The sequence below is a fragment of the Ranitomeya imitator genome, chromosome 5, assembly GCF_032444005.1.
Source record: "Ranitomeya imitator isolate aRanImi1 chromosome 5, aRanImi1.pri, whole genome shotgun sequence".
In the NCBI taxonomy this organism is placed as follows: domain Eukaryota; kingdom Metazoa; phylum Chordata; class Amphibia; order Anura; family Dendrobatidae; genus Ranitomeya; species Ranitomeya imitator.
This window is the reverse complement of record NC_091286.1, coordinates 337167497-337190632: the sequence shown is the minus strand read 5'-3', so window position 1 is coordinate 337190632 and position 23136 is coordinate 337167497. Positions and strand designations below refer to the sequence as shown.

The following is a 23136-nucleotide window of genomic DNA, read 5'->3' as shown; positions in this document are numbered from 1 at the left end:
TCCTCCACCTCTGATTGGCTGCTTGCTGACCATGCTCACTATTGGCTGGGTTATACACTGCTAAGCATTGTGATCACTGCTAGAAAACAGGGATTTTATCAAAACTGCATGTAGCAGTCCAGTAAATGATGCATCACTGGAATCAAGCCCTCTGCCCTTATATCATGCAATGCTCAGATTCCATTGCAAAAACCTGCTGACAGATTCCCTTTTAAATTGCTTCAGAGCTCCTAGACTCCTAGTCGTGCCATGTGTATGGCCATGTCTACAAGTGGGAGCATAGGGATGAGTAAGAAGATGAACCCTTATGGGTTATGGGTTATGGGGGACTTTAACTACCCGGATATTAACTGGGAAACAGAAACCTGTGAAACCCATAAAGGCAACAGGTTTCTGCTAATAACCAAGAAAAATTATCTTTCACAATTGGTGCAGAATCCAACCAGAGGAGCAGCACTTTTAGACCTAATACTATCTAATAGACCTGACAGAATAACAAATCTGCAGGTGGTCGGGCATTTAGGAAATAGCGACCACAATATTGTGCAGTTTCACCTGTCTTTCACTAGGGGGACTTGTCAGGGAGTCACAAAAACATTGAACTTTAGGAAGGCAAAGTTGGAACAGCTTAGAGATGCCCTTAATCTGGTAGACTGGGACAATATCCTCAGAAATGAGAATACAGATAATAAATGGGAAATGTTTAAGAACATCCTAAATAGGCAGTGTAAGCGGTTTATACCTTGTGGGAATAAAAGGACTAGAAATAGGAAAAACCCAATGTGGCTAAACAAAGAAGTAAGACAGGCAATTAACAGTAAAAAGAAAGCATTTGCACTACTAAAGCAGGATGGCACCATTGAAGCTCTAAAAAACTATAGGGAGAAAAATACTTTATCTAAAAAACTAATTAAAGCTGCCAAAAAGGAAACAGAGAAGCACATTGCTAAGGAGAGTAAAACTAATCCCAAACTGTTCTTCAACTATATCAATAGTAAAAGAATAAAATCTGAAAATGTAGGCCCCTTAAAAAATAGTGAGGAAAGAATGGTTGTAGATGACGAGGAAAAAGCTAACATATTAAACACCTTCTTCTCCACGGTATTCACGGTGGAAAATGAAATGCTAGGTGAAATCCCAAGAAACAATGAAAACCCTATATTAAGAGTCACCAATCTAACCCAAGAAGAGGTGCGAAACCGGCTAAATAAGATTAAAATAGATAAATCTCCGGGTCCGGATGGCATACACCCACGAGTACTAAGAGAACTAAGTAATGTAATAGATAAACCATTATTTCTTATTTTTAGTGACTCTATAGCGACAGGGTCTGTTCCGCAGGACTGGCGCATAGCAAATGTGGTGCCAATATTCAAAAAGGGCTCTAAAAGTGAACCTGGAAATTATAGGCCAGTAAGTCTAACCTCTATTGTTGGTAAAATATTTGAAGGGTTTCTGAGGGATGTTATTCTGGATTATCTCAATGAGAATAACTGTTTAACTCCATATCAGCATGGGTTTATGAGAAATCGCTCCTGTCAAACCAATCTAATCAGTTTTTATGAAGAGGTAAGCTATAGGCTGGACCACGGTGAGTCATTGGACGTGGTATATCTCGATTTTTCCAAAGCGTTTGATACCGTGCCGCACAAGAGGTTGGTACACAAAATGAGAATGCTTGGTCTGGGGGAAAATGTGTGTAAATGGGTTAGTAACTGGCTTAGTGATAGAAAGCAGAGGGTGGTTATAAATGGTATAGTCTCTAACTGGGTCGCTGTGACCAGTGGGGTACCGCAGGGGTCGGTATTGGGACCTGTTCTCTTCAACATATTCATTAATGATCTGGTAGAAGGTTTACACAGTAAAATATCGATATTTGCAGATGATACAAAACTATGTAAAGCAGTTAATACAAGAGAAGATAGTATTCTGCTACAGATGGATCTGGATAAGTTGGAAACTTGGGCTGAAAGGTGGCAGATGAGGTTTAACAATGATAAATGTAAGGTTATACACATGGGAAGAGGGAATCAATATCACCATTACACACTGAACGGGAAACCACTGGGTAAATCTGACAGGGAGAAGGACTTGGGGATCCTAGTTAATGATAAACTTACCTGGAGCAGCCAGTGCCAGGCAGCAGCTGCCAAGGCAAACAGGATCATGGGGTGCATTAAAAGAGGTCTGGATACACATGATGAGAGCATTATACTGCCTCTGTACAAATCCCTAGTTAGACCGCACATGGAGTACTGTGTCCAGTTTTGGGCACCGGTGCTCAGGAAGGATATAATGGAACTAGAGAGAGTACAAAGGAGGGCAACAAAATTAATAAAGGGGATGGGAGAACTACAATACCCAGATAGATTAGCGAAATTAGGATTATTTAGTCTAGAAAAAAGACGACTGAGGGGCGATCTAATAACCATGTATAAGTATATAAGGGGACAATACAAATATCTCGCTGAGGATCTGTTTATACCAAGGAAGGTGACGGGCACAAGGGGGCATTCTTTGCGTCTGGAGGAGAGAACGTTTTTCCACCAACATAGAAGAGGATTCTTTACTGTTAGGGCAGTGAGAATCTGGAATTGCTTGCCTGAGGAGGTGGTGATGGCGAACTCAGTCGAGGGGTTCAAGAGAGGCCTGGATGTCTTCCTGGAGCAGAACAATATTGTATCATACAATTATTAGGTTCTGTAGAAGGACGTAGATCTGGGGATTTATTATGATGGAATATAGGCTGAACTGGATGGACAAATGTCTTTTTTCGGCCTTACTAACTATGTTACTATGTTAACCCTGGAGATTTGGATTTCCCCTGTCCATCTGACAGCAGACATGCCATTTTGATGCTTTCTGGTACTCTATAACAATCTATTGACTGTGAAGGCAACAGTGGAAATAAGAGATCCAGTTTTAGACATTCTCCCACTTTTTTTTTTTTTTTTTATGGCTTGGTTTTATTATTAGTGTTCATTTCTTGCAGCTTTGTTGAAAGTCAGACACCAGAGGCACAAGTGAAGCTTCTGACTGATGACCGTTATTTAAAGGTACATTTTCTGTATTTCTTCTCTATCTGTGTTTGAGTGCCTTAGTTTTCTGTTTTTTATTACTCTTTAATAGTATTGCAAATTCCTTTTAATCCCGCATCAGTGAGCACTAGTATGTGCTGGATTATCAGATAATCCTCTGAATGCAAGATGGGGAGAATCTGCTGTTTTTCAGACAGATATTAAATTTAGATAACACCGGACATTCCCAGTACTGTGAAAAACTGAGCGGCCCAACGCGTTTCTAACAATACATAGTAATTACTCATGGATCACTCTAATAGGTATACTCCTCCTTTTTAAACGCTACAACATTATCGCAAATGGGACACACCCTAATGAGAGAGGGTGGAGAAAGCAATAGGTGAATAACCCTATAATCCAACACTTCTAAATGAACTGCAAAAAATGAACAGAAATATGAGGGGCATTAATTAAAGATTTCCCCTGCCCCACTTCCTGTGGCCTGAGAGCAATGAAACTTGGCACACTTATTAGTCCTTCTCTACATACAGTGGGGCAAAAAAGTATTTTGTCAGTCAGCAATAGTGCAAGTTCCACCACTTAAAAAGATGAGAGGCGTCTGTAATTTACATCATAGGTAGACCTCAACTATGGGAGACAAACTGAGAAAAAAAAATCCAGAAAATCACATTGTCTGTTTTTTTAACATTTTATTTGCATATTATGGTGGAAAATAAGTATTTGGTCAGAAACAAAATTTCATCTCAATACTTTGTAATATATCCTTTGTTGGCAATACCAGAGGTCAAACGTTTTCTGTAAGTCTTCACAAGGTTGCCACACACAGTTGTTGGTATGTTGGCCCATTCCTCCATGCAGATCTCCTCTAGAGCAGTGATGTTTTTGGCTTTTCGCTTGGCAACACGGACTTTCAACTCCCTCCAAAGGTTTTCTATAGGGTTGAGATCTGGAGACTGGCTAGGCCACTCCAGGACCTTGAAATGCTTCTTACGAAGCCACTCCTTCGTTGCCCTGGCGGTGTGCTTTGGATCATTGTCATGTTGAAAGACCCAGCCACGTTTCATCTTCAATGACCTTGCTGATGGAAGGAGGTTTGCACTCAAAATCTCACGATACATGGCCCCATTCATTCTTTCATGTACCCAGATCAGTCGTCCTGGCCCCTTTGCAGAGAAACAGCCCCAAAGCATGATGTTTCCACCACCATGCTTTACAGTAGGTATGGTGTTTGATGGATGCAACTCAGTATTCTTTTTCCTCCAAACACGACAAGTTGTGTTTCTACCAAACAGTTCCAGTTTGGTTTCATCAGACCATAGGACATTCTCCCAAAACTCCTCTGGATCATCCAAATGCTCTCTAGCAAACTTCAGACGGGCCCGGACATGTACTGGCTTAAGCAGTGGGACACGTCTGGCACTGCAGGATCTGAGTCCATGGTGGCGTAGTGTGTTACTTATGGTAGGCCTTGTTACATTGGTCCCAGCTCTCTGCAGTTCATTCACTAGGTCCCCCCGCGTGGTTCTGGGATTTTTGCTCACCGTTCTTGTGATCATTCTGACCCCACGGGGTGGGATTTTGCGTGGAGCCCCAGATCAAGGGAGATTATCAGTGGTCTTGTATGTCTTCCATTTTCTAATTATTGCTCCCACTGTTGATTTCTTCACTCCAAGCTGGTTGGCTATTGCAGATTCAGTCTTCCCAGCCTGGTGCAGGGCTACAATTTTGTTTCTGGTGTCCTTTTACAGCTCTTTGGTCTTCACCATAGTGGAGTTTGGAGCCAGACTGTTTGAGAGTGTGCACAGGTGTCTTTTTATACTGATAACAAGTTTAAACAGGTGCCATTACTACAGGTAATGAGTGGAGGAAAGAGGAGACTCTTAAAGAAGAAGTTACAGGTCTGTGAGAGCCAGAGATCTTGATTGTTTGTTTCTGACCAAATACTTATTTTCCACCATAATATGCAAAAAAAATGATAAAAAAACAGACAATGTGATTTTCTGGATTTTTTTTTCTCAGTTTGTCTCCCATAGTTGAGGTCTACCTATGATGTAAATTACAGACGCCTCTCATCTTTTTAAGTGGTGGAACTTGCACTATTGCTGACTGACTAAATACTTTTTTGCCCCACTGTAGGTGCCACCTAGGGACACACACTTCTCCCATCTCTTTAAGCAACTGTAAACACCTCGCTTGTAGAAGTCGACAGGTTGCTCCAAAAACCACGTTGTGACTTCGGAGATCAGAGTCTCATCATCTGGAAAATGCTTGCCCTTCAAAAATAACTTCATTGTTGGAAAGAGGTGGAAGTCCGATGGTGCGAGGTCGGGTGAATAAGGGGGATGTGATAGAATTTCACAGCCACAGGAGCATGCTTCCATTTGGGCAACATGTGAGTTGTGAACTGGTGCATTGTCTTGCAGAAGGCGGACACCTTTGGTGAGCATGCTACATCTCTTGGTTTTGATGGCCTCCCGCAATTTCCGCAGCAGTGAAGCATACTATTCCCCAGTGATCATGGTACCCTTTGCTAGGAAATCCATCAATACTACTCCGTGCTGGTCTGAAAATACTGTGAGCATGACCTTGCCTGCCGAGGGTTGGGCACGTGCCTTCTTTGGAGGCGGTGAGTCATGATGCTTCCTTTGCATCCACTGGACTTTACTCTCAGGATCATAGTGATGGACTTGGCTTTCATCCTGTGTGATCAGTCTCTTGAAAAAGTCCTCCTGGTTTCCATGGCACATCGTCAGCCTGAGTGCATTCGCCTCGTTCCTTCTTCTGGAAAGGTGTGAGCAGCCGGGGAATTCAGCACCCAGCGAGCGGATACCTTATGTGTGAAGATGGTCTTGATGATTTTTTTTCCATGGACCCCACTCTAATCTTGACATTTTGGGATAGGTGGCGATTTTCCAAAACGCAACCTCCACTTGCTGGATGGTGTGTTCATCAATTGCAGAGTGGGGTCGCCCTGGAATTGGAGCGGTTTGCATTGAAGTCCGACCACATCTGAATTGACAATGACCGTTCTTGACTACATCATATGATGGGGAATCATCACCATAAACCTCCTTCATCTCATTGAACAGCTCATCATTTTGTGTGCGGCCTTTCAAGTAAAGGAACTTGATGACTGCTCTGTATTCCACTGGGTCCATTATCAAACCTCACACCACTTCAGCACCTGTAAAATCAAGACCGTTATCACTTCTGAGTTGCAAATTGGGACGTAACCTATAGAGACTAATATCATTACACATGCGCAGTTTCAGCGTCCTGTGATACATAGAAGTGGGTCAGGGGAAATCTTTAATGAATGTCCTTCGTATGTATGATCATAGCATAAATAAGAACATAGGAATCAGTGGATACACATATACTATGTCTCGGAAAAAAGTGTGTGTATTTCTATTATAAAGAAAACATATCTCGGAAAAAAATAGATAAAAATGACATTAAGTGACATTGGGTGAAATCAGTAGTGAAGCATTATATCTTAGACTACTTTCCCATGATGAGCTGTTGGTGCATTTTTAACTATGTGGTTTTGCTGCATCAAATGCAGCGTCCTGCAGTTCTAGCAGAGTGGATGGGATTTATAGAAATTTCATGCCCATTGAGCTTTTTAACGCTTTTAAAACTCGCCTGCGGTGTGTTTTTTAAATCCACAGCATATCAATTTCTTTTGCGGGTATGCTGAGTATTGTGTGGATTTTCCCCACTTGTATTAGGTGCGTTTTCATGTATTCCACACTTAAGTATAGTAATAAAGTTTTGTCAAAGCGAAAAAACAAGTGTCAAAAGTAAAGCAGCTTTATTTAAAGCGTGACACACCAAACAGACAAAAAATGCAGCGTCAAATGCTATAACGCATGTTAAAAAAAAAAAAGTGCACGCAAAAACGCAATGAAAAAAACGTAAGTAAACTAATTGAAATAATGGGTGCAGAAATGAAAATGCACCAAAAGCTTCCAGCCAGATCCCAAACAATGGGCACGGCATTGCTCCATACCCTTGAACTGAGCGAGGTCGTGCTCACTGGATGGACACAGCTTTGCTCAATACAAATGTATGGAACGAGGCTGCACCCACAAATTGGGCTCTGGCTGGGAGTATGCATAATGAAAACATCATCCCCGTTCCCGGCTCAGAAACCTGTGAATCCTCGCAGCGCACCGTGTGTGCACTGGGGAAATTCAGAAGTATGCAGTCACACATAGTGAAATGCAGACTTATCAATTTAACCGGACAACCCCTTTAAGCCAGTGGCCTGTGGGCTGCACCAAACCCTCACCTTTTTGCCGCCCGCTCTCACTGCTATCCGCATTATCAGGATTCGGAGTTCGGTAAATACATTGGTGGAGGAAGGGTTTCTACATCACATCTGCTGGGCGGATACTTTGTGCACAGGAGACAGAAGCAGGTCGCGGGGGAACTGGAGCCAGGTGAGTATGAGTTCTTTGTTCTTTTGTTCTTTTTGAATGTGAAGGGAATGTTTCCATGCATATAGGAGTTGGATGCTCGTACTGTATATAGGGGGCTATGTGGATGCTCGTACTGTATATAGGGGGTCTATGTGGGTGCTCATACTGTTTATAGGAGGCTATGTGGGTGCTCATACTGTATATAGGAGGCTATGTGGGTGCTCATACTGTATATAGGAGGCTATGTGGGTGCTCATACTGTATATAGGAGGCTATGTGGGTGCTCATACTGTATATAGGAGGCTATGTGGGTGCTCATACTGTATATAGGAGGCTATGTGGGTGCTCATACTGTATATAGGAGGCTATGTGGGGGCTCATACTGTATATAGGAGGCTATGTGGGTGCTCATGCTCTATATAGGGGGCTATGTGGGGGCTCATACTGTATATAGGGGGCTATGTGGGTGCTCATACTGTATATAGGACGCTATGTGGTGGCTCATAATGTATATAGGAAAGTGAATGCGAAACCTTGACGTGTCATGCATGCGTTGAGTATTTTTTACTTACTGATTTGGTGCAGAAAAATAAGCTGCAGCATGTCAATTCTCTGTGCGGTTTTGCCTTGCATTTTTCTCAATTGACTTAATTCAAATCGGTCAAAAACGCAGGGCAAATAACACACTTTTCAGCTGCGTTTTTCCTTCCAAGATATGCAGAAATGTTACTGAATGTGTGCACATACTCTTAAACATTCCATAGAGAATCAAAAGATGGACCACTGATACCCAACCTTACAAATATTTTGGTCTAAAAACTATATACAGTGTTAATAGAGCTGTCCCAATGTGGCTTTTTCAGGAAGCCAAGCATATGGAAATATCCTATTTGGAGAGGAGGAGGACTAGAACTCTAGTGTCGCCTATTAAGGGTAGTAATCTGAAGTCTTTTATTGACTCTTTAATGAGCTTTGCCACAAGACTTAAGGTATCATCACACTCAGCGACGCTGCAGCGATATAGACAACGATCCGACCTAAACTAGATCGCTGGAGCGTCGCTGTTTAGGTCACTGTAGAGACGTCAAACACAGCAGCTCCAGAACGATGCAGGAGCGATCCAGTGACGTAACGGCGACTCACTTCTCGTTCTCGCTGGTTGTTAGCTCCATGTCAAACAGCCGGAGTGTACCGATCCGACACACATCTAGGGGCCCTATGCTCGTTGCTGACGTCGTTGCTTTTGATGTGAAATATGACGATACACGCCAACCTGGCGACTAAATAAAGATCTGGACTTCTATCTCCGACCAGTGATGGCACAGCGGGATCCTGATCGCTACTGCGTGTCAAACACAACGAGATCGCTATCCAGGACGCTGCAACGTCACGGATCGTTGTCGTTCTCTTTGCAAAGTTGCTGAGTGTGAAGGTACCTTAAGAATAAAAAGCCAAGCCAAGCCAGACACTACATTTGCAGACACATGTTTCTGGTTGTTTACCTCTCATCAGTGCAAAACAGGAGGTCTGATTTGGCTGGATGAGAGGCCTGTCTGACTAGAACATAGCATGTGCTTTGAATTTATGTAAAACCCCCAAAGTGTGTAAGAATGTTGAAGAACTTTTCATTATTCAGTCATTATGCATGATGTACATGTAACTATGAATGATGGATATGAGTGCCATAAATGGAGCATACATTTCTATAATCATCATGGGAAATAATATAATGTTTTCAAGCTTTGCCGAATGCTTCTTAATTTTAGCAGTGATTGGGGCAGATTATTGTGAGAACTGCTTAATAGATTTTCATTTTAATGCTTTCACTGCGCACAAAAGAGAAAATGACTAATTTAATCCTGACACATCATGCCTCCCTGGGCAGATCACAAAGTATGTATTTTTCTATCTATCAAACTTGATTGATGCCACTTTTTCTGCCTTTCAGGTACAGCTAGTTTTCATCCTTTCACAATTGCATTTCTGTACTCCCATGGGTGTGCTTCACTCAGCACTGCTTGTCTTTTTCTTGGAGTAATTGGGAAGCCTATTGATTTTTTTTTGGCTTTTTTCATCTCCATCAAGTCTAGCTATTCCAGTAAAAAGCGCCTGTCAAGTTATATTTACATTATTACAAATGAACGCATCAGGGGAAGCTAAAACAAGTTCATTTCCTCTGGTAACATATTGAAACAAATCGTGAATAATAGGAAGAAAGTATGAAGTGTCTCTAACATTCAAGCACGCTTTGCAGTAATTAAAGGCGTTCTCTTGAAATAAAAAGACAAGGACAGTTAAAAGTAATGCCACTGTAAATACACTCATGAATACATTTAATTAAGCAAATCACAATTGTTTTCACTAGAAAGGTAATCACAAAGGACTAAAATGGCTGTCAGCTTGTTGCACGAACAGAAACCTGTCCTTAATAGGACAGGGGACCTCTAAGCATGTACAGTAGGCAGCATACCCCCCCCCCCCCCCCTTCTTTCATGTGTAGGAGCTTATCTCCAGTGTTGGATCGTAACACCCAATTGGAGCACATCATGAATGCGGAGGCAAGAGACTGTTCATACTGCTGTCCACATTGTCTGATCTAACACTGAAGAATACCAGTGGTTCTGAGGTAAGAGGCTTCTCACACTGAATCTGTCTAATCTAGTACTGGAGATACCATTGGCTCTGTGGTAAGAGGCTGCTCACACTGCTGTGCACCCTGTCTGTCTAATCTAGTACTGGAGATACCATTGGCTCTGTGGTAAGAGGCTGCTCACACTGCTGTGCACCCTGTCTGTCTAATCTAGTACTGGAGATACCATTGGCTCTGTGGTAAGAGGCTGCTCACACTGCTGTGCACCCTGTCTGTCTAATCTAGTACTGGAGATACCATTGGCTCTGTGGTAAGAGGCTGCTCACACTGCTGTGCACCCTGTCTGTCTAATCTAGTACTGGAGATACCATTGGCTCTGTGGTAAGAGGCTGCTCACACTGCTGTGCACCCTGTCTGTCTAATCTAGTACTGGAGATACCTTTTGGTTCTGAGGTAAGAAGAGGCTTCTCACACTACTGTCCACCCTGTCTGTCTTATCTAGTATTATTATAATTATTATTATTTGTTTATATAGCACCATTAATTCCATGGTGCTGTACATGAGAAAAGGGGTTATATACAGGGTTATAGATCTCGTTAACAGTAAACAAATTTACAATGACAGACTGGTACAGAGGGGCAAGGACCCTGTTCTTGCGGACTTCTACGGGATAATGGGGAAGAGACAGGAGGTTGGGGGTGCTGCAGCACTGGTTGTGGTGAGGCGGCAGCTCGGGTGGTTGGTGAGGCAGCAGCTTGGGTAGTTGGTGAGGCGGCAGAATGGTTATTGCAGGCTGTAGGCTTTCTTGAAGAGATGGTTTTTCAGGTTCCGTCTGAAGGATCAGAGGGTGGTGGATAATCGGACGCATTGAGGCGTGGAATTCCAGAGGGGGGGGGAGGGAGAAATCTTGGAGGCAGTTGTGTGAGGAGCGAATAAGTGTGGAGGAGAGTAGGAGGTCTTGGGAGGATCGGAGATTACATGAGGGTTGATAGTGGGAGATTAGTTCAGAGATATAGGGAGGGGACAGGTTGTGGATGGCTTTGTAGATCAGTGTTAGTAGTTTGAACTGGATTCGTTGGGGAATTGGGAGCCAGTGGAGGGGTTTGCAGAGGGGAGAAGCAGGGGAGTAGTGAGGAGAGGTGGATTAGCCGAGCAGCAGAGTTGAGGACAGACTGGAGTGGTGCAAGGGAGTTAGCGGGGAGGCCACAGAGGAGGGTGTCGCAGTAATGGAGGTGGGAGATGATGAGGGCATGCACAAGAGTTTTAGTAGATTGTGGGCTGAGGAAGGGACGGGTTCTGGCAATATTTTTGAGTTTGAGGCGACAGGAGGTGGCGAGAGTTTGGACGTGCGGTTTGAGGGACAGGGCAGAGTCGAAAGTTACCCCGAGGCAGTGGATTTCAGATGCGGGAGAGAGCGTGTTGCCGTTTACCATAATAGATAGATCAGGTAGGGGGGATACGCGAGATGGGGTAAAGTGTTATGAACTGGTGGTTTAGGAGCAACATGGGACAAGCTCTGAAGGAGGTGGTACCTGTACTGACCGCAGTTCCTAAGCTTAACACAACACTAGCAGTAGCCGTGGGATGTTCCTGTCACTCCCTAGACACCTCGTCACAGCCGGAGAACTAACTACCCCTAAAGATAGAAACAGGAAAGCTATATTGCCTCAGAGAAAATCCCCAAAGGATAGACAGCCCCCCACAAATAATGACTGTGAGTGTAGAGGGAAATGACATACGTAGAATGAAACCAGGATGTAGCAAAGGAGGCCAGTCTAGCTAGATGGATAGAACAGGACAGAATACTGTGCGGTCAGTATTAAAAAACTAGAAAAATCCACACAGAGTTTACAAAAATCTCCACACCTGACTAAAGGTGTGGAGGGTAAATCTGCTTCCCAGAGCTTCCAGCTTAACTGAATAAATCCATACTGACAAGCTGGACAAAAAACATAGAATGTACAGAACAATTAAGTCCACTACATATGGACAGAAAAGAGCAAAGCAAGGACTTATCTTTGCTGAACTGGTCAGGATATCAGGGAAATCCAAGCAGAGATGTGAATCCAACCAGGAACCATTGACAAGTGGCACTGGCTGAAGGAAAGAGCCAGGCATAAATAGCTGAGCAGAAAGACAATCAGTGGAATCAGCTGCAGACTGCTAAATCCAAGGAGCAGCCATTCCACTTAAAACCACCGGAGGGAGCCCAAGAGCAGAACTCACAAAAGTGCCACTTACAACCACTGGAGGGAGCTCAAGAGCGGAATTCACAACAGTACCCCCCCCCCTTGAGGAGGGGTCACCGAACCCTCACCAGAGCCCCCAGGCCGATCAGGACGAGCCAAGTGAAAAGCACGAACCAAATCGGCGGCATGGACATCGGAGGCAACAACCCAAGAATTATCCTCCTGGCCATAACCCTTCCACTTGACAAGATACTGAAGCCTCAGCCTCGAAAAACGAGAATCCAAAATCTTCTCAACCTCATATTCCAACTCTCCCTCAACCAACATCGGGGCAGGAGGATCAACCGAGGGAACAACGGGCACCACATATCTCCGTAACAAAGATCTATGGAAAACATTATGAATGGCAAAAGAGGCAGGAAGGGCCAAACGAAAAGACACCGGATTGATAATTTCAGAAATCTTATAAGGACCAATAAACCGAGGCTTAAACTTAGGGGAAGAAACCTTCATAGGAACATGACGAGAAGACAACCAAACCAAATCCCCCACACGAAGCCGGGGACCAACACACCGACGGCGGTTAGCAAAACGTTGAGCCTTTTCCTGAGACAACGTCAAATTGTCTACCACGAGTCCAAATCTGCTGTAACCTGTCCACCACAGAATCCACACCAGGACAATCAGAAGGCTCAACCTGCCCCGAAGAAAAACGAGGATGAAAACCAAAATTACAAAAGAAAGGTGAAACCAAAGTAGCCGAACTAGCCCTATTATTAAGGGCAAACTCGGCCAACGGCAAGAAAGCCACCCAATCATCCTGATCAGCAGACACAAAGCATCTCAAATAGGTTTCCAAGGTCTGATTAGTTCGCTTAGTTTGGCCATTTGTCTGAGGATGAAACGCCGAAGAAAAAGACAAATCAATGCCCATCCTAGCACAAAAGGCACGCCAAAACCTAGAAATAAACTGGGAACCTCTGTCAGACACAATATTCTCCGGAATGCCATGCAAACGAACCACATGCTGAAAAAACAATGGAACCAAATCTGAGGAGGAAGGCAACTTAGGCAAAGGTACCAGATGGACCATTTTAGAGAACCGGTCACAAACCACCCAGATAACAGACATCTTCTGGGAAACCGGAAGATCCGAAATAAAATCCATGGAAATATGCGTCCAGGGCCTCTCAGGGACCGGCAAAGGCAAAAGCAACCCACTAGCGCGGGAACAGCAAGGCTTGGCCCGGGCACAAGTCCCACAGGACTGCACAAAAGCACGCACATCCTGCGACAAGGAAGGCCACCAAAAGAACCTAGCAACCAAATCTCTGGTACCAAAAATCCCAGGATGACCAGCCAACACTAAACAATGTTCCTGATAGATGGACAAGTAAGGTAATTGCTGAGGTTCAAACAGCTTCCCCACTGGACAGCGGTCAGGTTTATCAGCCTGAAATTCCTGAAGCACCCGCCGCAAATCAGGGGAGATGGCAGAAAGAATCACCCCTTCCTTAAGAATGCCAACCGGCTCAAGGACTCCAGGAGAATCAGGCAAAAAACTCAGAGAGGGCATCAGCCTTAACATTCTTAGATCCCGGAAGATACGAGACCACAAAATCAAAACAGGAGAAAAACCTGGACCATCGAGCCTGTCTAGGGTTCAGCCGCTTGGCCGACTCGAGGTAAATCAGATTCTTATGATCGGTCAGGACCACAACACGGTGTTTAGCTCCCTCAAGCCAATGTCGCCACTCCTCAAATGCCTTCTTCATAGCCAACAACTCACGATTGCTGACGTCATAATTGCGCTCCGCAGGCGAAAACTTTCTGGAAAAAAAAGCACACGATTTCATCAAAGAACCATCAGAATTCCTCTGAGACAAAACGGCCCCTGCCCCAATCTCAGAAGCGTCAACCTCAACCTGAAAAGGAAGAGAAACATCCGGCTGACGCAACACAGGGGCAGAAGTAAATCGGCGTTTAAGCTCCTGAAAGGCTTCAACAACCGCAGAGGACCAATTCGTCACATCAGCGCCTTTCTTCGTCAAATCAGTAAGGGGCTTAACCACACTGGAAAAGTTGGCAATGTAACGGCGATAGAAATTAGCAAAGCCCAAAAATTTCTGAAGGCTCTTCACAGATGTGGGTTGAATCCAGTCAAGAATGGCTTGGGCCTTAACAGGATCCATTTCCATAGACGAGGGAGAAAAAATAAAACCCAAAAAAGAGACCTTCTGAACTCCGAATAGGCACTTAGACCCCTTCACAAATAAAGCATTATCACGAAGGATCTGGAATACCATCCTGACCTGCTTCACATGAGACTCCCAATCATCGGAAAAAATCTAAATATCATCCAAATACACAATCAAGAATTTATCAAGGTAATTGTGGAAAATATGCATGAAGGAATGAAATACAGAAGGAGCATTAGAAAGCCCGAAAGGCATCACAAGATATTCAAAATGGCCTTCGGGCGTATTAAATGCAGTTTTCCATTCGTCACCCTGTTTAATACGAACAAGATTATATGCCCCTCGAAGGTCAATCTTAGTAAACCAACTAGCCCCCTTAATCCGAGCAAACAAATCAGAAAGCAAAGGCAAGGGGTATTGGAATTTGACCGTGATCTTATTAAGAAGACGATAATCTATACAGGGTCTCAAGGAGCCATCCTTCTTTACAAAACAAAAAAGAAACCCGCTCCCAATGGTGACGAAGACGGACGAATATGCCCCTTCTCCAAAGACTCCTTAACATAATTCCGCATGTCGGCATGCTCTGGCACAGACAGATTGAAAAGTCAGCCCTTAGGGAACTTGCAGCCAGGAATCAAGTTAATAGCACAATCACAGTCCCTATGTGGAGGAAGGGAACTGGATTTGGGCTCATCAAATACATCCTGGTAATCCGACAAAAACTCAGGGACCTCAGAAGAGGGGGAAGAGGAAATTGACATCAAAGGAACGTCACTATGTACCCCTTGACAACCGCAACTAGTCACAGACATAGTTTTCCAATCCAACACCGGATTATGTTCCTGTAACCATGGAAAACCCAGTACAACAACATCATGCAGGTTATGCAACACCAGAAAACGGCAATCTTCCTGATGTGCAGGAGCCATGTACATGGTCAGCTGCGTCCAGTACTGAGGTTTATCCTTGGGCAATGGTGTAGCATCAATGCCCCTCAAAGGAATAGGGCTCTGCAAAGGCTGCAAGGAAAAACCACAGCGCCTGGCGAATTCCAAGTCCATTAAGTTCAGAGCAGCGCCTGAATCTACAAATGCCATGACAGAAAAGGACGATAATGAGCAAATCAGGGTCACAGATAAGAGAAATTTAGGCTGTACAGTACTGATGGTAACAGACCTAGCGACCCTCTTAGTACGCTTAGGGCAATCAGAAATAACATGAGCAGAATCACCACAGTAAAAACACAGCCTATTCTGACGTCTGAATTCCTGCCGTTCTGCTCTAGTCAAAAACCTATCACATTGCATAGGCTCAGGACTCTGCTCAGAGGACACTGCCATATGGTGCACAGCTTTGCGCTCGCGCAGACGCCGATAAATCTGAATGGCTAGAGACATAGATTCGCTCAAACCAGCAAGCGTAGGGAAGCCCACCATAACATCTTTAAGGGCTTCAGAAAGACCTTTTCTGAAAATTGCAGCCAGAGCATCCTCATTCCATTTAGTGAGCACAGACCATTTTCTAAATTTCTGGCAGTATAATTCTGCCGCTTCCTGACCTTGACACAGGGCCAACAGGGTTTTTTCTGCATGATCCACAGAATTAGGTTCGTCATACAATAATCCGAGCGCTTGAAAAAATGCGTCTACATTCAGCAATGCCGGATCTCCTGATTCAAGGGAGAATGCCCAGTCCTGAGGGTCACCACGCAGCAGAGAGATGACAATTTTAACCTGCTGAATGGGATTACCAGAGGAACGGGGTTTCAAAGCAAAAAACAATTTGCAGTTATTTTTAAAGTTCAAAAACTTGGATCTGTCCTCAAAAAACAAATCCGGAGTAGGAATTTTAGGCTCTAAAGCCGGAGTCTGGACAACATAATCTTGGATACTCTGTACTCTTGCAGCAAGTTGATCCACACGAGAAAGCAAACCCTGAACATCCATGCCAGCGCCAAAATCCTGAACCACCCAGAGATTAAGAGGAAAAAAAGACAAAACAGAGTGCAGAAAAAAAAATGGCTCAGAATTTTTTTTTTCCTTCTTTTGAGATGCATTTAATTCATTCTTGGCCACTTGTACTGTTATGAACTGGTGGTTTAGGAGCAACATGGGACGAGCTCTGAAGGAGGTGGTACCTGTACTGACCGCAGTTCCTAAGCTTAACACAACACTAGCAGTAGCTGTGGGATGTTCCTGTCACTCCCTAGACACCTCGTCACAGCCGGAGAACTAACTACCCCTAAAGATAGAAACAGGAAAGCTATCTTGCCTCAGAGAAAATCCCCAAAGGATAGACAGCCCCCCACAAATAATGACTGTGAGTGGAGAGGGAAATGACATACGTAGAATGAAACCAGGATGTAGCAAAGGAGGCCAGTCTAGCTAGATAGATAGAACAGGACAGAATACTGTGCGGTCAGTATTAAAAAACTAGAAAAATCCACACAGAGTTTACAAAAATCTCCACACCTGACTAAAGGTGTGGAGGGTAAATCTGCTTCCCAGAGCTTCCAGCTTAACTGAATAAATCCATACTGACAAGCTGGACAAAACACATAGAATGTACAGAACAATTAAGTCCACTACATGTGGACAGAAAAGAGTAAAGCAAGGACTTATCTTTGCTGAACTGGTCAGGATATCAGGGAAATCCAAGCAGAGATGGGAATCCAACCAGGAACCATTGACAAGTGGCACTGGCTGAAGGAAAGAGCCAGGCATAAATAGCCGAGCAGAAAGACAATCAGTGGAAGCAGCTGCAGACTGCTAAATCCAAGGAGCAGCCATTCCACTTGAAACCACCGGAGGGAGCCCAAGAGCAGAACTCACAAAAGTGCCACTTACAACCACCGGAGGGAGCTCAAGAGCGGAATTCACAACAGTAAAGATGAGGAGTTTGATTTTGTCTACATTGAGTTTTAGGAAGCGAGAGTTGAAGGAGGATATGCCTGACAGAAACTCCGGGAGTCTGGACAGCAGAGAGGGCCATGGGACTTTGAGTTGTTCTAGGCAAAGGGTATAGATGGAAAAAAGTAGGGGCCCTAGGACCGAGCCTGGAGGGACTCCAACAGAGACAGGGCGGGGTGAGGAGGTATTGTGGGAGTGGGAAACACTAAATTTGCGGTCAGAAAGGTGTGAGGCAATCCAGGACAGGGCAAGGCCTTTTATGCCAAGGGAAGAAAGAATCTGTAGCAGTAGGCAGTGGTCGACTGTGTCGAAAGCAGAGGACAGGTCGAGAAGGAGGATGGAGAACTGTCTGTTAGATTTGGCTGTGAGTAAGTCATTAGTAATTTTTGGTCAGAGCAGTTTCGGAGGAGTGGAGGGGGCAGAAGCCAGATTGCAGGTCGTCAAGGAGAGAGTTAGATGAGAGGTGGGAGGAAAGTTGAGCATGGACATGCTGCTCAAGGAGTTTGGAAGCAAACGGGAGCAGTGATATGGGGCGATAGCTGGGCATAGCAGTTGGGTCAAGGTTAGCTTTTTTGAGGATAGGTGTGATGGTGGCTTGTTTGAAGGCAGAGGGGAAGGTACCAGGAGATAGCGATAGGTTGAAGAGATGGGTTAGGGCTGGAATGAGCATGTTAGTGGGGTTAGGAAGCAGGTGGGAAGGGATGGGGTCAAGTGCACAGGTGGTGAGGTGTTATTTTGGAAAGGAGGCAAGTAAGTTCTCCTTCAGTGATGTTGGAGAGGGAAGTTATTAGGGAAGGGCAAAGGTCTGGTATATGGAGTGGTTGGGGTGGTGGAACAGTAAAGGTTTACCTTGTTTGGTCGATCTTGTTTTTGAAGTAGGTGGCAAAGTCCTCAGAAAAGATGAGGGGAGTTGGAGTTGGGCGGAGCAAAGAGTTAAATGTGCTGAACAGTTGTTTTGGGTTGTAGGATAGTGAAGATACAAGGTTAGTGAAATAGGTCTGTTTAGCAGAAGTGAGGGCTAGCTTGAAGGCAAGTGTAGCTTGTTTGAAAGCAGTGAAGTCGTCTGGCAGGCGTGTTTTTTTTTTCCCAACGCCGCTCCGCGACCCTGGATGCTTGTCGGCGTTTTTCGGTGAGGTTGTTATGCCAGGGTTGCCTATTGATTTGTTGCACTTTGCCATGCATGAGAGGGGCGACTGAGTCTATGGCAGATGTGAGGGTGAAGTTATAGAAAGCGTTGGCGCTGTCCGGGTCGTTGAGTGAAGAAATGGAGGACAGGGGTAGTACTTGGAGATACCTTTGGTTCTGAGGTAAGAGGAGGCTTCTCACACTACTGTCCACCTTGTTTGTCTTATCTAATACTGGAGATACCAGTGAGTCTGAGGTAAGAGGCTGCTCACACTGCTGTCCACCCTGTGTCTTATCTAATACAGGAGTACCAGTGGTTCTGTGGTAAGAGGGTGCACACACTGCTGTCCAAAGTGAATTCACAGCTTATTAGATATTTAAGTACATACTACTTTGAACAAAAATCACTGCCAATTGTTGTACCTTGAAAGTTTATTTCAAAATATACCTTTTTAATTGAAAAAAAAAAACAAGTACACATGTGATCAAGATTGTTGGTACCCCTCCTTTAATGACAGAAAAAAACACATTGGTCACAGAAATAACTTGAATCTGACAAAAGTGATAATAAATAAATCTATGAAAGTGAAAGAATTGCTTTTCAACTATGCTTCCACAGAATTAAAAAAAAATAACTCATGAAATAGGACTGGACAGAGATGTTACCCCTGAAAATATGACAAAAGGGACATGTTAAATCAAGGTGTGTCCACTAACTAGCATCACAGTTTTTTTCTGGACAAAACAATTGTGATTTGTCAATTAAAAATATTTATTGACCTTTCATTTGGTTATATTTATTCCATGAGAACCCCTTTAACCCCTTCACGACATGCGCCGTACTAGTACTGTGCATGCCGTGTCACCCCCTTTAATGTGGGCTCCGGCGGTGAGCCCACATCAAAGTCGCGACATGTCAGCTGTTTTGTACAGCTGACATGTGCGCGCAATAGCGGCGGGTGAAATTGCTATTCACCCGCCGCTATTAACCTGTTAAATGCCGCTGTCAAACGCAGACAGCGGCATTTAACCGGCGCTTCCGGCCGGGCGGCCGGCAATGATGTCATTGCCGACCCCCGTCACATGATTGGGGGTCGGCGATGCATCAGGAAGGTAACCATAGAGGTCCTTGAGACCTCTATGGTTACTGATGCCGGCCTGCTGTGAGCGCCCCCCTGTGGTCGGCGCTCACAGCACACCTGCATTTCAGCTACATAGCAGCGATCTGATGATCGCTGCTATGTAGCAGAGCCAATCAGGCTATGCCTGCTTCTAGCCTCCCATGGAGGCTATTGAAGCATGGCACAAGTAAAAAAAAATGTTTTTAAAATATGAAAATTATGAAAAAAATATAAAAGTTTAAATCACCCCCCTTTCGCCCCATCCTCAATAAAACAATTAAACAAAAAAAAACTACACGTATTTGGTATCGCCGCGTTCAGAATCGCCCCTATCTATCAATAAAAAAAAAAAGAATTAGCCTGATCGCTAAACAGCGTAGCGAGAGAAAAATCCGAAACGCCAGAATTACGTTTTTTTGGTCGCATTAAAATGCAATAACGGGCGATCAAAAGAACGTATCTGCACTGAAATGGTATCATTAAAAACGTCAGCTTGGCACGCAAAAAATAAGCCCTCACCCGACCCCAGATCACGAAAAAGGAAGACGCTTCGGGTATCGGAAAATGGCACTTTTTTTTTTTTTTTAAGCAAAGTTTTGAATTTTTTTTCACCACTTGGATAAAAAATAACCTAGACATGTTAGATGTCTATGAACTCGTAATGACCTAGAGAATCACAATGGCAGGTTAGTTTTAGCATTTAATGAACCTAGCAAAAAAGCCAAGCAAAAAACAAGTGTGAGATTGCACTTTTTTTGCAATTTCACCGCACTTGGAATTTTTTTCCCGTTTTCTAGTAAAAGACATGCTAAAACCAATGGTGTCGTTCAAAAGTACAACTCGTCCCGCAAAAAATAAGCCCTCACATGACCACATTGACGGAAAAATAAAAAAGTTATGGCTATGGGAAGAAGGGAAGTGAAAAATGAAAACGCAAAAACGAAAAAGGGCCGCGACTTGAAGGAGTTAATATCTGCAATCTGTACTCAGTGATAGGATGTACTTAGGTAACGTTCACATTTGCTTTGTTGGGCGCAGCGTCGGCGACGCAACCAACAACGCATGTACACAACGCAGCGTTTTGCGACGCATGCGTTGTCATAAGATCGTACAGAGCAGGAATTTCGGCGCAGGGAAAACGCTACAAGTAGCGTCCTCTGCGCTATGTCTGTGCGTCAATATGACGCATGCATCGTAAAACGCAATACAACGCATACCGGCGCATGTCCATGCGCCCCCCATGTTAAAGATAGGGGCGCATGACGCATGCGTTAACAACGCTGCGCCCAACAATGCAAATGTGAACGTAGCCTTAGTGGTTGTAATTATGCTCTTATATAAGCGTATGAACATTTAGATGTCCATGACTTTAAATCTGTTACTGAGCAGGCACTGCCTGTCACGATTCCACCAGTCGGTGTGTGAATGACTATTCTGCAGTCCAGGCTAGGACAGGGTGTGCTCAGCAGTCAGTATGGTGATGGACCAATTTGGAGCTGTGGCGTGCTGAGCTGTCAGTGTCATGAGTGACAGTTTAGCCTTCCAATCTGGGTCAGGGCTTCCTCCACGTCTGGAATAATTACCTGGCTATTTATCCAGCTCTCTGCCTTAGATTTCTGCCAATTGTTGCTTTACTCAAGTGGTGTGTGTTTTGTTCTGTGCTCCTAGTTTGTTATTCTGATCTTTACTGCTCGACGTTGGATCTGCCTTAGACCACCCCTTTGTCTAGCCCTTTTGTCATGATCCGCTACCTTCTTGGAATTTTGACTTCAGACTGTTTCCTCACTACGCCTTTTTCTCACCCCTGTTTCTATGACGTACCCTCCTAGCTTTTGACCTCGGACCTCTTCACTACCCAACCTCACCACTTGTCCGTGAGTAGTGAATAGCATCACACTGATAATACATAATTTCATTCATACTCTCCTATCTCCAGTCCACTTTAATGCAGTGAGACCACACATTGGTTACAATTGTTCTCAAGAGTTGCGGGTGCTCTTATAGTATACCTAATTTGTCTTGTGAAAGTTTTACATTTAACTTGTTCTTCACCTTTAGAAACAATATCAACTTAAGAGGAAGCATGGTGGCTCAGTGCCTACCACTGCGCTGAGTTCTGGGTTCAAATCACACCAAGGACAACATCTGCAAGTAGTTTGTATGTCCTCCTCGTGTTTGTGTGGGTTTTCTCTAGGTTCTCCAGTTTCCTCCCACATTCCAAAGACGTGCTGACAGGGAATTTAGGTTGTGAGCCCCATCGGGGACAGCCGTGATAATGTATGTAAAGCGCTGTGGAATTAATGGCGCTATGTAAGCAAGGTCAAAGACATGCAGGAACAGAAGGATTACATATGGGGGGGGGAGATTTCCTATCATCACCTGTCATGCCCCTGTATTGCTCCTGCCCTCACAAGGGTAGTCCCCAATAACTTGGTTGACTTTAAGCACAAGCACTTTATCACTTATGTATTTTGCTGGTTACCACCTTGTTTATCCAGGGTTTTTGGTGGTTTTAACGAAAGTTATGTTTTAGTTCATGAGACCTCTCCTTGCTAATATCCTAATGCTCCTGCTAGTATTTATTGGTAGCTGACCATACTAGAATAGCTGATTCTAGTCAGACATTGTTTTACAAGATGGTCTGGTTTACAATCTGCGTTTTAGTTCATCCCAAAGCTGTTAAGTAGGGTTGAGGCCAGGACTCTGCAGGCAAAGCATGTACTTCCACAGCAAACTCGCCCCACCATGCCTTTATGGGCTCTGCTAATATAAATAGTGGGTGCATGCCGTATATCCCAGGAGGGTGCCCCGTTGGGTATCCGCATTAGATACCAGACAAGAACAGAAATATACTAGTAATGTGCACACCAGCATAATACAGAATTAGTTTATTGAACAAAAACGATCTGCCTACATCTTATTATTTTGGTGTGCACATTACTGGTGTATTTCTCTTTTTGTCAGGTTTATGGGCTCTGCTTGCTGCACTGGGGCACAGTCATGCTGCAACAGAAGACTGCCTTCTCCAAACTTTCAGTAAAGTTGGAAGCATACACCAAAATGTCTTCGTACGCGGAATCCTAAAGATTTTCTCTTTTCCAAAACGTAAGAGGCTTTAGCTTTCTCTTCAATGACACTAAAGGTTAAGATGTGGCATGCTTTATATTACTATACGCAACTTTGTGCTTGGTGATGTAAGGCAAGCATGCAGCCTCCCGGCCATGGAAAACTCATTGAGGTTTTGTGCTAATATTCAAGCCAGAGGAGGTTTGCTGTGAAGTCAGCAGAGCATTGGAGACTCGTCTGCATAATGTTTATTAGCACTCGGTGACCCCGTTCTGTAACTTTGTGGCCTGCCACTGTGTTTCCTAAACTTTTCAATAATACCACTCATAGTTCACCATGAAAAAGAACGAAAAATGACATTCGTGAACTGACTTGTTACAACAGTGACATCCTATTGTAGTACCACATGCAAATTTAGAACAACTCCTTCTCCAGAGACATACTGATAGGGAATTTAGATTGTGAGCCC

At 44.1% G+C, this 23136-nt stretch overlaps 1 protein-coding gene across 4 annotated transcripts in view; it reads left to right on the top strand.

The window, feature by feature from the left end:
- ORC3 (origin recognition complex subunit 3) overlaps positions 1–23136 on the top strand; it is a 113929-nt gene that overhangs the window by 63419 nt on the left and 27374 nt on the right. For all 4 annotated transcript variants that reach the window (XM_069726385.1, XM_069726384.1, XM_069726387.1 and 1 more), the window contains one exon: positions 2993–3056. In XM_069726385.1, the coding sequence (XP_069582486.1) occupies positions 2993–3056 (64 nt within the window). The remainder of the gene's footprint in view (positions 1–2992; positions 3057–23136) is intronic.